General features: G+C 39.7%; 2 protein-coding genes across 2 annotated transcripts in view; both read left to right on the forward strand.

Moving 5' to 3' along the window:
• Positions 1 to 3,576, forward strand: part of LOC103593282 (zinc finger protein 883-like) — a 27,244-nt gene extending 23,668 nt beyond the window's left edge. Inside the window, exons 6-7 of the mRNA XM_008576239.1 lie at positions 325 to 705; positions 1,532 to 3,576. Coding sequence (XP_008574461.1) covers positions 325 to 705; positions 1,532 to 2,764 — 1,614 coding nt within the window. The 3' untranslated portion in view covers positions 2,765 to 3,576. The remainder of the gene's footprint in view (positions 1 to 324; positions 706 to 1,531) is intronic.
• Positions 3,577 to 10,952: 7,376 nt separating this feature from the next.
• Positions 10,953 to 18,572, forward strand: part of LOC103593270 (zinc finger protein 266-like) — a 35,564-nt gene continuing 27,944 nt past the window's right edge. The window contains exon 1 of the mRNA XM_008576223.1: positions 10,953 to 11,053. The gene's annotated coding sequence lies outside the window, so the exon portion shown is untranslated. The remainder of the gene's footprint in view (positions 11,054 to 18,572) is intronic.

Genomic DNA, 18,572 nt, shown 5'->3' on the forward strand with positions numbered 1-18,572 from the left:
GAATATGGTGAATTTTCTGGATACCCTAATCCTAGCTTGAAACTAGTTCCCACAAGTACTCATTACTACGTATGTTACTAGTTATTGAGATTTTTTTTTAAATTTCATGAAAATATACAGGAATGTTTTCATGGTTAGGGAAGATAACACAATTCTTACTGTAGGGTTTCTTTATTTGACTTGAATGAAATCGACAGGGCAGGAACTATATGCATGTAATAAAAATGGCAAAAATCATAATGATTAGCATAATATTTCTGTTTTCAGGTGGGTGGAATCTGTTAATAAATCAGAAAGATCCTTTAATCATCCCTTTCTCATCAGGCTGTAAGCTGCAATGGACCACAACCCTGGGATGGTAAGCAATGTGGAGAAATCTCTGGTGAGCACTCGTGCCTTAAGACACACATGAGAACTCAAAATTCAAGGGACACTTCTAACTGTAATCACCATGGAAAAGCCGTTTTTATTTTGCACAAGAACATCTCTACTGGAGAGAAACTTTCTGTATTGAATCAGTGTGAAACAGCCTGTAGCCTGATTCCAAATGTTGCTTCCCAGAGCACGTGCATGAGAGGCAAATCCTTTGAATCCAGTGCCTGTGGAAAAGTGATCCTTAATCAGTCACACCTTCAGGCACATAAGACAACTCACAACGGAGAAAAACTCTACGAATCGAAGGCCTGTGGGAGAGCTGTCACTGACCCCACAAGCCATCCTGTGTCTGCTATGTTACTAGTTATTGAGATTTTTTTTAAAATTTCATGAAAATATACAGGAATGCTTTCATGGTTAGGGAAGATAACACAATTCTTACTGTAGGGTTTCTTTATTTGACTTGAATGAAATCGACAGGGCAGGAACTATATGCATGTAATAAAAATGGCAAAAATCATAATGATTAGCATAATATTTCTGTTTTCAGGTGGGTGGAATATGTTAATAAATCAGAAAGATCCTTTAATCATCCCTTTCTCATCAGGCTGTAAGCTGCAATGGACCACAACCCTGGGACTGTAAGCAACGTGGAGAAATCTCTGGTGAGCACTCGTGCCTTAAGACACACATGAGAACTCAAAATTCAAGGGACACTTCTAACTGTAATCACCATGGAAAAGCCGTTTTTATTTTGCACAAGAACATCTCTACTGGAGAGAAACTTTCTGTATTGAATCAGTGTGAAACAGCCTGTAGCCTGATTCCAAATGTTGCTTCCCAGAGCACGTGCATGAGAGGCAAATCCTTTGAATCCAGTGCCTGTGGAAAAGTGATCCTTAATCAGTCACACCTTCAGGCACATAAGACAACTCACAATGGAGAAAAACTCTACGAATCGAAGGCCTGTGGGAGAGCTGTCACTGGCCCCACAAGCCATCCTGTGTCTGTTCAAAAGCACACTGAAAAACAACCCTACAAATGTAAGGCCTGTGGAAAAGTGATCCTTAATCAGTCACACCTTCAGGCACATAAGACAACTCACAACGGAGAAAAACTCTACGAATCGAAGGCCTGTGGGAGAGCTGTCACTGACCCCACAAGCCATCCTGTGTCTGTTCAAAAGCACACTGAAAAACAACCCTACAAATGTAAGGAATGTGGAGAAACCTTTAGGTATGTTTACCATCTTAATTGCCACATGGAAATCCACACTGGGGAGAAACCCTATAAATGTAAGGAATGTGGAAAAGCCTTCACTGAGCACTCAGGACTTACTAATCACAAACAAAAACACACCGGAGAGAAGCCCTATGAATGTAAGGAATGTGGGAAAGGCTTTACTAGGTTTTCCCAACTAGGTCAACATTTAAATACTCACACTGGAGAGAAGCCCTATAAATGTAAGGACTGTGAGAAATCCTTTACTAGAGCCTCACATCTTAATTCTCATATAAAAACTCACACTGGAGAGAGTGACAAACTCTATAAATGTAAGGACTGTGAGAGAACCTTCACTGGGCGTTCTGGACTTACTGATCATGAACGAACACACACTGGAGAGAAGCCCTATAAATGTAAGCAATGTGGGAAAGCCTTCAGTCGGTACTCAGGCCTTAATAACCATGTAGTAATACACACTGGAGAGAAGCCCCACGAATGTAAGGAATGTGGGAAAGGCTTTACTAGGTTTTACCGACTAAGAGAACATTTAAATACTCACACAGGGGAGAAGCCCTTTGGATGCAAGGTATGTGGAAAATCCTTTAGTCATTCCTCCAACCTTCAAATTCACAGTCGAGGTCACACTGGAATAAAACCCTACAAATGTAAGCACTGTGGCAAAGCCTTCACTGGGCATTCCAACCTTACTAAACATGTAAGAACTCACACTGGGGAGAAGCCCTATAAATGTAAGGACTGTGGGAAATCCTTTGCTAGAGTCTCACATCTTAATTCTCATATGAAAACTCATACTGGAGAGAAACCTTATAAGTGTAAGGACTGTGGGAAAACCTTCACTTGGGCTGTTGCCCTTTCTAAACACATACGAACTCACACTGGAGAGAAGCCCTATGTATGTAAGGAATGTGGGAGACCCTTCGCTGCTTTGTCACACCGTACTGCACATATGAGAACTCACACTGGAGAGAAACCCTATGAATGTAAACAATGTGGAAAAGCCTTTTCTCAGAAATCAGCTCTTAATCAACACATAAGAATACATACTGGAGAGAAGCCTTATGACTGTAAGGAATGTGGGAAAGCCTTCAGGTATGCCCATTTACTTCAAAGACATAAAACAACACACTCTGACAATGCCCCATGAATTTAAGGAATGTGAGAGAGCCAATGGAATCTGATCACAATCCAGCTTGTAAAAACTCACCCTGAAGTCATATAAGGAGGAAGCACAGAAAGTCTTCACCATTTCCATGGATCTTACTGAATTTGTGAGATCTTGCAATGGAGAGAAACCCTATTGATTGAATCTATGTGGAAAACTCATAATTCTGCTAAATACTTTGTTTACTTATCTCACAAAAGAGAAAACCTTTATGAAGGTAAGAAATGTTGGAAAGTCATCTTTTTTACATGATATTTCCCAGCTTTTCATAAACGTGATTAGCACAAGAGAAGCTGTGAATATAAGGAATATGGGGATTGCTTTCTTATGTCTGGTCTGCTGACAGAGGTATGGCTTTTTCATTCTGTAGAATTTGAACCTTTGCGATTCTGGCCTGGTCATTCCTAGAGTGATATATATTTGTCACCTTTCAGGTTGCAAACATGGCCAAATTGAGCCTCCAATTTTCAGACTTAAGCCTAGTTTCACAGTATACATTATCTGGTTGGTTTTTATTTAATTTTAGTTGTTAAAATTGAAATTTAAAAATACGCATAATTTAGTTATTTGAAAACTTCAGTATGTTTGGAACAACTTAGATGTTTAAATCTACTTTTTAAACTGTTACCTTTACTAGATATAAACACAATTCACGTACATCTGATCACAATTCAGTGTCTATTGACTTGAAGACTTAGTATAAGGAAAAGGATATAAATAAGTCAGTCTTAAAATTGGTTTACATACTCAATATTTTTGGTATATGCAGTAAAATAAAACATTATTACAAATAATCTTGCCTGTTTCTATGTCGTTTATTGTGGATACTGTAAGTCTTACACATTATGTTCCTATTGGAAGTCCTAGTCTAGACTACTGATAGATGTGATAAATAGTAGGAAAATAAAATTGTTATTCAGCTGACACCCTTGGGGTTTCCTTAATAGGGCTTGGAACAGCTTGGAGGTCTGTGCCTTATTTTAATATTTGAGCTCTAACTTGTTCCTTCATTCTTTCAGGAAATAGTTAAGAACTCCTGTCCCTGTGCTAGGCACTGAGCAGAGCAGGAAAGTACATGGAAAGTGTCCTCTGCCTTAAAGATCCAACATTCCTGTGGAAGAAGATAAGTAATGAACTTCATAGTTCAGAAGTGCTATGGAGGGGCTGCCCCATTGGCTCGGTTGGTTAGAGCATGGTGCTGACAACGCAAAGGTCCAGGGTTTGATCCCTGTACCAGCCAGCTGCCCAAAAAAGCAGGGGACTATGGAGAAAAATCAAGCAGGTGGGAAAGTAGAGTGTTCTACATACATACACCTATACACACTATGACAGCACAAATATTCTGAATTGGTTCTTGGACGTGATGATGGCAGAAAAGGAGAATAACCATTGGCTATTCCACCTTTGATCTTAAAAGATTAGAAAAGGAATTGACAAGGTTTTTACAAGAAACTCAGAATACATTGCAAGTACTCAACACCATCTTGGTTGGAAACATTCAAATCTTTTTTTTGTTTTTGAAACAGTCAAATCTAATATGTCTGTCCTCTTCCCCTCACATTGGCAGAGGGACAGTACCAAATCAGATGTACCCAACACTTGCCTATCCTGTGGATTTTCTCAGAGAACTATATTTTTATAGTAGTTATCAGTTCTGCTTATTTTCAGTGAGTTTTTCCTTTATTTTTATTTGTTTATTTTTCTAACCACATATAGTTTAAAGGTAAACTCTTTTTGTTAAAAATTAGTAACATGGGTGGCTGGTTAGCTCACTTGGTTAGAGCATGGTGCTGATAACACTGAAGTCAAGGGTTTGGACCCCCTTACCAGCCAGCCACTGTAAAAAAGAAAAAAATAAATTAATGACAATCAAACTCAAAAAGGCAGCCCAGTTGGTAATCAACAGAATAGTATTTGAATGCTGACATGCACAAAGTGCCAGAGTTCATTATCCGTAAGCCAAGTTCACCCTCTCAAATACCCTACAGGCCTTGTTCTATGCATGAGGAGATTAAAACCCTGAAGTCACACTGGGTTAGAAAAATCACCTGTTCTAAACTCCTGGAATACACTGTACTTTAACCACCTATCACAAACTTGAAGTCCATGGACTGAACAGGCCCACAAACTATGTCCAGTTTGGTGTCACCTGCACAGAATATTTGACTTTTTTTAAAAAATTGAGATAACATTAAAGTACAGTCACATGCACACATCTTAAGTATTCAGTGGATGGGTTCTGACAATCGAACATAGTCTTGCAATCACCAACCTAAACAAGGTATAGAACTTAGTCATCTCCCCAGAAGTCCCTCTAAGCCCCTTCCAGTCCATTCTCTCACCCTCACCTGCAGACAAGCAGTTTGTGATTATTCTGTTTATGAACTCTCAGCACACTGCTTACCTTTTTCACATGTATATCCTAATTTATTTTTTCACTACTGTTTAGAGAAGCAGTATGGGAGACATGTTAACATCTCTCACTGGAATTGTGACTTGTCTGTTTCTTCAGGAATGTAATATTCATTATACATTTGGCAGATATTCCTGGGTGAATACATTTTTTTAAAGTTTAATGTTTTTTGCAGAAACAAAATCTTTTATCATAAAGAACTTTTTGTCTCTAGAAATGCTTTTTGACAATGTTTGTGACATGGGGATCTGCTTCCCCTTGGAGAGTTTTTGCTCCTAATGGGTGGCACTAAATCTCCTTTGGATGCCAGTGTTCCTCATTACCTGGCACAGAGTCTGGCTCACCTAAGGCATCCGGTGACTTGTCAGGCAACCAAGATCCTTTTTATCATTGTCAACATATACCAAGATTATAGCTAAGTAACTGTAACATGATACAAAATGGAGTTTTCAGGCAATGTATTGAATTCAGAATACAAAGGTGACAAGAAAACTGTCTTTTGTACTCTCACCTACCAGCCATGGCTTCCCTGCACGATGGAGACTAGTTTCCAATGGCTTCCTGATGTGGACACTCAGTGAAACAAAATTGCACTAAGCTCTATCAGGTGTAGTGGTCAGCGGGACCATTTGTATAGCTCAGGAATTCCCATTGTTGTCCACTTAGTTAGTCACGAGTGGGATCCTCCAGTACCCTGGCATCTGTCAAGGAGACGGGAAGCCACCCTTTCCTGCAGTAAAATTTACTATTAAAGGATCCATAATGATTTCATACTGTCTTAGGAAGGCCTCAGCAGCCATGCCAGGCTTGTGGGGTATCCATGACCCACAGCATAAAGGGCAGCTGCGTATGGAGGGTCATAGGGTCAGGATCTGTAGGAGTCTATTTCCAGAACAGCTCAGGAAATTCCAGTTATTTATCTAAATGACATATAGCACAAGGCTGGAGGGGCATAATACCCTGCAATCAGAAGCTCGGGCAACTAGTGGCTTTCATAAATGATCCAGAGACACTCTGAGGCATGAGAAGAGGTTGCCAAAGCCTCTTCAGTGATGGAATTTCTGAGAGCACTAATGAGAGTTCCTGTTCATTTTTAATTTGGGGGGGGGCGAGTGGGGGGGTTGGGCCCATTTGTAATATGTAAATAAGATTTGTAAATGAGGACTGTGTCTACACTAGAAGTCAAAAAAGAATGAAAGATGTTGCACTTACAGTTTTTTTTTTTTTGTTTTAGGTTTTTAGCTACTAGAGGCCTAGGTTTTTAATGTCTTTGGCTGATAGGAGAAAAAGAGGGAGGGGCCGGGGCTTGGCATCTCTTGGCAAACTCTGCTTGAAGTGGTCCCTGTCCCCAGGATAATCATTCCTTTCATCCTCTTCGTATTCTCTTATGCAAAATATTTTAAAGTGGTTTGTACCTCTAGGCAGCAGAAACTTTTCCCTCTCTTTGGATGTTTAACTGACAGGCTCCTGTTGGTCCTCAGTGAGCCCAAATTGATCCCTGTCTACAGAGCCCCCAAACCATCCAGAAGATCTGAAGTCTACATCCAGAAGAGCAATAGTGGCCTCAGTTTTGTCTCTTAAATGTTTTATTTTGTGACAATTTAAACTTAAGGAGGAGACACTTAGCATGATAATAGGTAGCAGCACTTAAACGTGCCTGAGCACACTGACTAGGAGATTTATAATCTCAAAAGAGCTAAGGGGCCAGCCCCGTGGCGTACTCGGGAGAGCAGTGCAGGGAGCAAACGCCGCGGGTTCGGATCCTATATAGGAATGGCCGGTGCGCTCACTGGCTGAGTGCGGTGCGGGCGACACCACACCAAGGGTTGCGATCCCCTTACCGGTCACAAAAAAGACAAAAAAAAAAAACAACTAAGAAATGTCCTCAGGTATTTTATGGAAAGAGGGATCAAAGTGCTCCAGCCTTCATCCTTAGTTTTTGTCGTTAAGCTACCAGTCTCGACAGCTTCTGCAACATGCCATGAGGTTCATGGACAGAGAGCAATGGCAGTGTCTGAGTCCACCTGAGACTGGATCATTTAAAAAGAACAGAAATTTATTTCTCACAGTTCTGCAGGGTGGGAAGTTCAAGATGAAGGCCCCAGCAGATTTTGAGTCTGATAAGGGCTGCTCTCTGCTTCCAAGATGGGGGCTCTGGCTGCATCATCCCATGGCAGAAGGGACGAGAAAGGATGAGTGCTGTGACCTCACATTGTGGAAGAGATGGAAGGAGTGAAAAAGACAAAGAATGTATCCTCAAATGGCAGAAGAGGTAAAAGGGCCAGGTGGGTCTCTGAATGTAAGAAAATAAGTGATTCATTTTCAGAAATGACTTATCTGAGGGTGTTTTACTGAGATGGTAATTAGTTCCTAGCCCCTTTTGTTTTCTTCATTTTCCTGGAGGGTCTCTGAACAGATAGGCTCCCCTTGAGGTGGTAATTAGTTCCTAGCCCCCATTGTTTTCTTCATTCTCTGGTGTTTCTCCCTTCACATGGCTTAGGCGGGCCTTTCTCAGGGGCTTGTCCTGAGCCCCCAGACAAAAGAGTTCCTTGCAAGGGGGTAATAAATTTTAGCCATCGGTTCAGGAAGATTGCGCACCCCTTGGTACTCAACCAATGAGGAAGCCAGGGGAGGGACTTGCATACTAGGAAATGAATTGCTTGCTACAGCCCTTTTCCATGTGCCTGCCCTGCAGACACCCAAACCTTATAAGGCTGTCATTAGACTCTTGCTTACCTATACCTCGTGTCTCTGTCCATCCTTTGGCATTGGATGGGTGAGGGCATTTCTCACACTGAAGTCTCTTATAACAGCATTAATTCCATTTGAGATAGTGCAGCCCTTATTACTTAATCACTTTCCCAAAGGCCCTACCTCTTAATACCACCAGATGGAGATTAAGTTCCGACACGAATTTCAGAGGGACACAAACATTCAAAACATAGCAAGTAGCAAGGAATGGACCTACAGGAGGTGCCGTAGAGGACTCCAAGTAAGTGAGACACCCTTAATGTCGAGAGAGAGAGAAGAGTAAATTATCTCTTTCTCCCAAATGCCATTCAGTGAGACATTAGACAATACAGGCAGGGTCACAAAAGGTACTGTAGCCCACTGGGCCCCCAGTTTTCCATGCTACCTCAAAGTGATATGCCCCCATGCAACTCTGATAGAACTTCACTTCTATCTGGCAGCACTCGGAAGGGTGAATGCAAAGCAGGACACAGCAGCAAGCATCAACACCAACTAGACAGAGAATGTCTTCAGAGGGTAGAGCCCAAGTGGGATAGCCAATTGGTAAGCTACAGGCAGTCAAAGGGTATCTCCGAGGGACTTCTGTCCTCCTTGCCAGTTGTGTTGTGAATGGGGCAGTGAGTCCCCCTTCTGGGATCTTTCAGGATCACTCCAATGTGATCAGAGAAATTATATTCAGAGGCATATGAAATTAAGAATTTATTATAAGTCCTAGAGAGTGAGGCACAGAATGACACACAGGGAGCCACACTGCACTGGAAGATGACAAAGGAGCAGACTTCACCAAGTGGTAGGGAGCTGGGACACTTAGGACCCCTGGGCAAGTGCTCTTATTGGGGGTCTGCATTGAGTTCAAAATCAAAAGGTATGAGACTTCATTGATAATTTCTTTGAATGTTTCTTAGTCCATTTTCTGCTGTGATAACAATACCTGAGACTGGGTAATTCATAAATAAAGGAAATTTCTCTTTTACAATTCTGGAGGCTGGAAAGGCCAAGATCAAGGGGCCTACATCTGGCAAGGGCCTTCCTGCTGCAAAGATGGAAAGGTAACTGAGCACTTGAGACAGACAGGAAGGGGCTGAACTTAACCTTTTATCAGGAGCCCACTCCTGTGATACCAAACCCATTCCCATAACAGCATGAATCCATTCATTAGGGCAAAGCCTTAATGACCTAATCATGTTTTGAGGTTCAACCTCTCAACACTGTTACAATGATAAACTTCAACATGAGTTTTAGAGGGAACATTCAAACCACAGCAGAATGTCACTAGATCACAGTGAGAGGAGGGTAAGAGAGAGTTTGTAGCAGGGACCAGCCTTATACTGGTGCACCTGATTACCTGAACAAGGTGTTCACAGCCTGTTTTTTTCCTCAGTGGGAGAACTGTAAGCAGTGTATTTGTGCACTGCATCTGCAGTGACAGATCGCCAGATTTGTAGCAGGGACCAGCCTTATACTGGTGCACCTGATTACCTGAACAAGGTGTTCACAGCCTGTTTTTTTCTCAGTGGGAGAACTGTAAGCAGTGTATTTGTGCACTGCATCTGCAGTGACAGATCGCCAGAAGTATACATACACGTTGATTCATAATTAGTTGCCATTGATTTGGCTGGATAATCAAGGATATGGAAGGAACAAGACTGATGACGAGGAAGTCTGGGAGAAGTTATATGGATGGATCTCTCTGAAAGGACACAGGCTGTGAAAGTCCAGATAAATGCCCAGGAAAGTTGAACCACTAGAAATAAAACTATTAATATGCAGACGAACACAATAACCCACTCTGTAGATGTTCATTCCTTTCCCCAGCCACCTCAGTGATTGCTCAATGGGCCCATGAATGAAAGAAAAGGCATGATGGAAGGGATAAAGGCTATGCATGGGCTCAAAAATATAAACTCATCCTTGCCAAAGGTGGCCCAGCTAACACTACTGCTGTGTCTAACCTGCTAAAGCTAAAACCAACACTGGCAGCAAATGGCACCATTCTTCAGAGTGACCAGACAGCCACCTGGTGATAGGTTGATTATACCAAACCTCTACTATCATGGACGCGACAGATTCACCCTCACTGGAATAGACTCATGTTCTAGATGTGGAGTTGCCTTTCTATGAGTTATGCTTCTGCTGGCCACGCCATCTGTGCACTCACAAAGTGCTTTATCCGTAGTCATGGCATTCATGCAGCACTGTTTCTAACCAAGGAACCCATTTCAGTGCAAGAACATGTCCCTGCAATCGACTGATCTTCTCACACACTCCCATCCCTCAGAAGTAGCTGATCTACATGAATGGTGAAAGAAAACTCAGTTACAGGGCCAGATGGCAGACCACTCTATGAAAGGATAAAATTCTGTCTAACTGTACATGCTTTGAGTCAGAGATCCTTACATGGCACAATCTCCCCATGGCCAGAATATACAGGCTGAGGACATGACAAGTGATGGTGGAAATAACTCCACTGACATTTTTGTTTTCAATCCCAGCAACTTAAACTGATGTCGGTTTAGAAATCTTTGTCCCTTGGGCCAGCTGGTTAGCTTAGTTGGTTAGAGCACAGCCTTGTAACACCAAGGTCAAGGGTTTAGATCCCCGAAACTGCCAGCACCCAAAGTAAACAAACATCTGTAAAAAGAAAAAAGAAATCTTTGTCTCTAATAGGAAATGCTTTCACTGTTTTATAGTGTCATAACACAAAGGATTTTTTACTGTTTTAGAAATCATTTTTAACTTTAAAGTCTTAAATATGTTCTATACAATATTTATAGTATTTCAAATTCATGTGCTTAATTTATTTGGAGTTGATTATTGTTGATGGTATCTATGTCTAATTAACTTAAAGAAGTTCATTTTTTAAATTGGAAACTTAAAAAAGCTTTTATGCAAGTAGAAAATAAAGTTAAGTGCAAATGAAAAAGATGTTTGTCCTCATGGGCAAACAGTTCTCCCCTTGGCTCTCAAACATTATAGTATATTAGATTCATCTGGAGGACTTGGCCCCAATTCCAGAGTTTCTGATCCAGTATATCAAAGGATGAAGAATGGAAATTAATCTTTCTAAGAGTGACGCTGGTGCTGTTGACGTTTCAAGAATCACCGCAGTAAGTTAAACATATTACAGCAGGAACTATGTGTTTGTTATGTCTTACTGCTTTCATAGTTGATGTGACCAATTCTGCAACGCAGTCAGCACATGATATGTGTTTGTTCCATAAGAGGTAACAAGAAATGAGGCTAGTCTTACTCCCAAAGTCAGGTTCCTCTAGTACTTGGGCATCACATCTGTGTAGAGGTGCCTCTGAGTTGTGTTCAGTAAAGTCCACTCCTCTGGGGTGAACTTCATAGCTCCATCATCACAGGTCACTGAATCCTAAATTGTCACACACATGCTGGATCAGCCAATTAACAGTTTCACCATGGTTCACTGGAGAATGAGGAAGGGGAACCCAATGCCTATACATGGTTCTGAGGTCTCCCATCATCTACCCTCAGGACAGTGGTCCTACAAACTCTTCTAAGCTCACTATGATTTCCTATATGCTTGATCTCCTATATGCCTTTAACAGCACTTCTTAAACATAAACTTATGCCAGTACAGCCAGGCTGGGAGTTCTTCTTGTCCTGTTTGTCTCTATTGGAGGACATTCCTATGAACATTGCAGACATCTCATAAACACTTATGTATGAATAAATTCTTTGGGAAAAGGAAACTTTCATCCCACTTTCTATCTGTAAGAGCATCCAGCAAAATAAGAAACATGCAATCGGCATCCTGATGATCAAGATTAATTAGCAATATTGAAATACTGGGATGATTTTCAAGTTAACATTTCACCTCTGTGAGAAGCTCCACTCTCTGGGAAAATTCATCTGGGGACTCAGTTTTTGAGTTGAGCTTTATTTGCTTTAAGACACGCTGGAGACATGTCTACAAGGGAATATATGTATTCCCTAAAGTACAGTTGTGCACAGCACAATAACATTTCTGTCAATAAGGAACTGTATATATGACACTGGTCAGAGCAGTAGGCTATACCAAATAACCCAGGTGTGTAGTAGGCTGTGCAACTACACTCTATGATGTTGGAACAACCATGAAATAGCCTAAGGACACATTTCTCAGAACATATCCTTGTCATCAAAGCCCGACTGCTTATCACTTTGTGGAAGGATACAGTTCCTTCTAGAAGGATACCTGGTAACAATTTTTCAGGCAGTCAGCCACTGTCCTATCTACCTTTGCCTTTTCTTCATGAAGGCAGTTTGGTTTTCTGGAAAGGAGACTTAACAGAAGGGAAAGAAAGCATGAGAACACAGAGCTGCCCATAATTTTGACATTCACATTCCTGGAAATCATTCCATCCTAGTTTGAAATTCCCATATAATCCTGCTCATTCTAGAAAACTAACACTAATACATATTGCTGATATGAAATGCTATACTAGTCTGGTCTCACCTAAAGGCAGAAAAAGTAGACTGTTAACCATGCTGTCCATCAGGAAAAGGGAATAGTATCATCTTAAAGGAAAGAAAACTTAAGCCCTGTAAAGTCCCATAGTGGTAGAACTCATGAAGATTATGCAGCCCCTCTTCCCCAAGCACCAAACCATGAGGCTAAATTTCAAAACAGCATTCTGTATCCCACTTTAGCTTTTACTGAATGAACCAACTGAATGACTGCTCAAGACTAGGCCATGGGAGTCTTATTGAATAGGGGGGACCTTAATCAGCGTGTGTGAAAAAGAGCAACAACAAGGACTTACTATGGGATAAAACAATGGCTGCTATTCTGGGAGGCTGATGGTGAAATGTGCCTGAACACTCCCTTCCTGAATGCCAAGATCACTTCAGGGCAGCTTGAGAGACTAAGTGGATACAGCTAATCTCTATTTCTCTTTGTGCAGGATTACTTGGAATCCTGTTCATGTCAGTCATTTATCAACAAGCATCAGACATCAGTCATCAAATATCATACATTTGCTCTCTCTGCAGATAACTGTGAAAGCCACTGAAAACTCTATTAAATAATAATAGTATTACTAATATCATTTGACATTTACTGGACAAATATTTGTCAGAAGTGGCTCTAGTAGCTTTTTTTTTTTTTTAAAAGATGACTGGTAGGGTATCTTAACGCTTGACTTGATGTTGTCAGCACCACATTCTCCCAAGTGAGCTAACTGGCCATCCCTATATAGGGATCCAAACGCATGGCCTTGGTGTTATCAACACCACAATCTCCAAAGTGAACCACAGGCTGGCCCTTCTAGTAGCTTTTTATGTATAAGCTCAATTATCATAACCATCCTTCCCAGTAGATATCATTACACCTATTTAATACTGCAAAAAGCCTATATTCAGACAACACTAGAATTGGTTAATCTGGTTAAGCAAGTCAGACAGACACTGGTGTGGTTTAGCTTTGTCTCTTTTTATGGTTTTTGGTTTAAAGTCTATTTTATCTGATATAAGAATAGCTACTTCGGCTCATTTTTGGTTTCCTTTTGTGTGGTTTATCTTTTTCATCCCTTTACTGTTAGTCTGTGTGTGTTTTACACATGAGATCAGTCTCTTGCAGACAGCATATACTTGAGTCTAGCTTTTTTTTTTTTTTTTGACCAGTAAGGGGATTGCAACCCTCAGCATGGTGCGGTCAGCAGCACGCTCAGCCAGTGAGCGCACTGGCCATCCCTATATAGGATCCAAACCCACGGCCTCGGTGCTACCAGTGCTGCAGTCTCCCGAGTGAGCCACAGGGCCGGCCTGAGTATAGCTTTTTAATCGAACCAGTCAGTCTGTGTCTTTTGAGTGGAGAATTTAACCCATTTACATTTAGGGTTATTATTGAAAGGTACTGTCTTACGCCTGGCATTTTATCATTTTTTGTTTGGACGTTTTAAGTATCTTCTGTTCCTTTCTTCCCCTTTTATTGTTTGTCTTCAGTGTTTGTTGGTTTTTTGGGTTGGTAAGATATAGTCTCTTTCTCTTTCTCATTTGCATTTTTTTTAACTTCTAAAAAATGTTTCTCAACTTTTTTCCCACAACTTTCCATATCCATTCAGTTTTATCTATGACATTCCTCTTAATTTTGAAACAACCCTTACTCTTCAAGCTTAGACAAAATTAGCTTTTTATTAACAAAAAACCCACACATTCTCATACCTTTTTACAACCTTCTTTACCAAAAAACACATCCTACTTTCTTTCTAAATTTTGTGTACAGAATTGTTTATTTTATATCCAGTAGTCTTAATTATATATATTAATTACAATATTAACTTTTAGTATTCCTAATTTTCAGTGAAGCAAGTAATTTTAAACTGTCTTATATCAGTATCTGTAGATGAAAAACCATTTTATAATCACTAAGCTGTAAGCTTATGACTTTAGAGGGCTTGTTTTTCCTTCTTCTGGAGAGTTTTAGAGAGCTAATCAGCCAAATTAGTAAGATCTAGTTAGTTGCCCAATTAATTTGATATCATCTAACCAAAGTGACTAGATCCTCATCAGGTCCAATAAGGAAAATGGAGTTTAAAAGAGCATCAGAGGTCTGGCCCATTAACTCAGTTGATTAGAGCTTCTTATACCACAAAGGTCCTGGGTTCAGATCCCAGTACCAGCCAGTGGCCAAAAACAAGAACAACAAAAAGTATCATTGTGATGACTTTGGAGGCTTTAATCTGTTATGCCAGAATATTGTTTAATTTTTTTTTCTTTTTTAAGTCTCCTTTTAACCAAGGCCTTTGAAATACTGGACATAGATACCCTCTCCAATATTTTACCCCTTAGCCATCTTGGGTCCCAAATCCTCACATGGCATGCAGGGTGGCACAGTCCAGGACAGAGGACAAATCTACAAAAATAATGCCTGGAGGATATGACCTTTTCCAGCATGTCCTAGCAGCCAGACTCACAGCTTTAGCTTAAAAATAAATCAAGTCAGTATCCAAAATATAACAAAGTCATCAATCTTATGATCTTAAAACATTTAGCAGAGCCAGCATAAATTTGTCTTACCAATGGACCTAGACAAAGATGTTTAAATTAAATTTGGAAAACATTTCTATTTAATTTCACCACAATTTTAAAACTAGTTTTATTTACCAAAGATTATTAAAGTCACATGAAGTTAAAAATGAACTTGAGAAGTATTTGGACTTAATTATTTAATCTAGGAGTGTGCATTATTTATAAATCAATTTGGTACCATGTAAACAACATACAAACATAAGTATAGACATACACATGTAAACACAACATACCATACACACATATAAGTGTACACATGAAAACAGAAACAAATAACGATCCTATAGATTTCATAAAGACTTTTCACTTGTTAGTTCTTAAAGAGTTTTTCTTTATCAGATTATCAGTCTTTTAAAAAAATTTAATATAATTTTATCAATATACAATGTAGTTGATTTTCGTGTCCCTTTACTGAATCCTCCCTCTCCTCCCCCACTCCCCGCTCCATCGACATCATATCTGTTTGCTTGTCTTAACAAGTTCAAGGAATGGTGATTGTTGTGTCTTCTTCCCCACCCCTCCATTTGTTTGTGTATTTATTTATTTATTTTTAGCTCCCACAAATAAGTGAGAACATGTGGTATTTCTCTTTCTGTGCCTGACGTATTTCACTTAATATAATTTTTCTAAGTCTATTCACGTTGCTGCGAATGGTAGTATTTCATTCTTTTTTATAGCAAAATAGTATTCCATTGTGTAGATATACAAGTTTCCATATCCACTGATCTGATGATGGACATCTGGGCTGGTTCCAACTCTTGGCTATTGTAAATAGTGCTGCAATAAACACTGCAGTACAGGTATCCCTTCAACATGATGATTTCCATTCCTCTGGGTATATTCCCAGCAGTGGAATAGCTAGGTCATATGGTATATCTATCAGCAATTGTTTGAGGAACCTCCAAACCATTTTCCATAAAGGCTGCACCATTTTGCAGTCCCACCAACAGTGAAGGAGGGTTCCTTTTTCTCCACAACCTCACCATCATTTATCATTCTCAGTCTTTTGGATATTAGCCATCCTAATTGGAGTGAGATGGTATCTCAGAGTGGTTTTGATCTGCATTTCCCGAATGCTCAGTGATGTTAAGCATTTTTTCATGTGTCTGTTGGCCATTCATATATCTTCCTTTGAGAAATGAATATTCAGCTCTTTTGCCTATTTTTTAATTGGGTTACTTGTTTTTTGCTGTAACATTGTTCCTCGTATATTCTGGATATTAATCCTTGGTCAGATGTATATTTTTCAAATATTTTCTCCCACTCTGTTGGCTGTTTTTAACTCTGTTAATTGTTTCTTTTGCTGTGCAGAAGCTTTTTAGTTTGATATAATCCTATTTGTTTATTTTTCCTTTGGTTGTCTGTGTTTTGGGGGTCATATTAATGAAGTCTGTGCCCAATCCTACTTCCTGGAGTGTTTCACCAATGTTTTTTTTAAGGAGTTTTATTGTTACAGGTGTATATTTAATTTGTTAATCCATTTTGAGTTGATTTTCATATGTGGTGAGAGGTATGGATCTACTTTCATTCTCCTGCATATGGATATCCAGTTTTCCCAGCACCATTTGCTGAAGAGGCAGTCTCTTCCCCAGTGTGCAGACTTGGTGCCTTTGTCAAAGATCAGGTGGCTGTAGGTATATGGGTTGATTTCTGGATCCTCTATTCTATTCCATTGATCTGTGTGTCTGTTTTTATGTCAGTACCATGCTGTTTTAGTTATTATAGCTTTGTAGTATAGTTTAAAGTCAGGTAGTATTATGCCTCTGGCTTTATTTTTTTTGCTCAGAATTGCTTTGGCTATTCATGATCTTTTGTTATTCCATATAAATGTTAGGATAGTTTATTCCAATTCAGAGAAAAATGTCATTGGAAGTTTGATGGGGATTGCATTGAATTTGTATATCACTTTGAGTAGTATGGACATTTTCACAATGTTAATTCTTCAATCCAAGAGCATGGGATATCTTTCCATCTTCTTGTGTCCTCTTTAATTTCTCTCAGAAGTGATTTGTAGTTCTCATTATAGAGATTTTTCACATCCTTGGTTAACTTTATTCCTAAGTATTTTATTTTTGGGGAGGCTATTGTAAATGGGCTAGCTTTCTTGATTTCTTTTTCTGCATGTTTACTGTTGGAGTATAGAAATGCTATTGATTTTTGTGTGTTGATTTTGTATCCTGCAACTTTGCTGAAATCATTCATCAACCCTAAGAGTTTTTTTTGTAGAGGCTTTAGGCCATATGATCATCTCTATAGATGCTGAAAAAGCATTTGACAAAATTCAACATTCATTCTTGATAAAGACTCTCTACAAGTTAGGTATAGATAGAAAGTATCTCAACATAATTAAAGCCATATATGATAAGCCCACTGCCAATATCATCCTAAACAGGGAAAAGCTAAAGGCTTTTCCCCTTAAGAACAGGAACTAGAAAAGGATGCCTACTCTTACCACTCCTATTCAACATAGTGTTGGAAGTACTAGCCAGAACAATCAGAGAAGAGAAGGAAATAAAGGGCATCCAGATTGGAAAAGATGAAGTCAAACTGTCCCTGTATGCAGATGACATAATCCTGTATATCAAACAGATTATCAGTCTTTAATGACCTGTTCAATCTCCCTAAGCACGTGCTAGCTAGGAAGCCCTAAATTTGTACTTCCAAAGGGATGACTCCTAGGTGAAACAAGGCAGAAAATTTATATCTTAAGGCAGAGAGAAGGAATGTGAGTTCTTTCAAAAAATTGCTTCAGGCATATTGCCTGTTAGGTCTGAATGTTTCTAAAGCTCATCTGGGTGGACAAAAATATCCATTTCTGCTAAAATGGGATTTGCTGCATTGTTTTCTAAATTGGTCTTCAGGACTCTCTCTGGAAAGTGGCTATAAACTCTAGTTCTGGCCTAACAGGTTTATCCCATCAGCCAGTTCTCTAGGAGAGCACTGGTGTGGGCAGAATTAGATGTAGGCATGTCAATTAAATGAGATACAGAGGAGGATTTTAAAAAATAGATGTCCAGGCAACATAAAATTATAAGAATTCACTGCATGATTTTACAAGAAATTCACAGAGAATTTAGAAGTCTGTTCAAAATTACCAGTTGAATACTAGAAATTTTGTACTATTTTTGGAGACTAATATAGTTAGGTGGATGACTTTTTCAATTTTGTTTCTGTTCCTTAAACAGAATTACTGAGATAAGAGCAAAGCCCATTAACAAATAGGGCCAGGGGGTGGGGGGAGTTCAGTTGTCTGAAAAGATCCCATGGGGAGAAGCAAAAATCTAACAGAAGAATAGAGAGGCTTTTAAAAAATAAATATAGCTTGAATTAAGCCAAACTTTGGAAGATTTAGTCTGCTTTAGATATTAATTCTCCCCAAATTGATTTATAAGTTAAAAGCATTCCAATGAAAACAGCATAGTTTTTGTAGATACAGATGGGCTGATTCTAAAATTTATAAGGTAAAAGATGTAGAGTAGGGCCGGCCCGGTGGCGCACTGCTACAGTGCGCCGCTTGGGAAGCGCAGTGGCGCTCCCGCCGAGGGTTCGGATCCCACATGCAGACCAGCTGCTCACTGGCTGAGCGAGGTG

The sequence above is a fragment of the Galeopterus variegatus genome, unplaced genomic scaffold (genome assembly GCF_000696425.1).
Source record: "Galeopterus variegatus unplaced genomic scaffold, G_variegatus-3.0.2 Scaffold1313, whole genome shotgun sequence".
Classification (NCBI taxonomy): domain Eukaryota; kingdom Metazoa; phylum Chordata; class Mammalia; order Dermoptera; family Cynocephalidae; genus Galeopterus; species Galeopterus variegatus.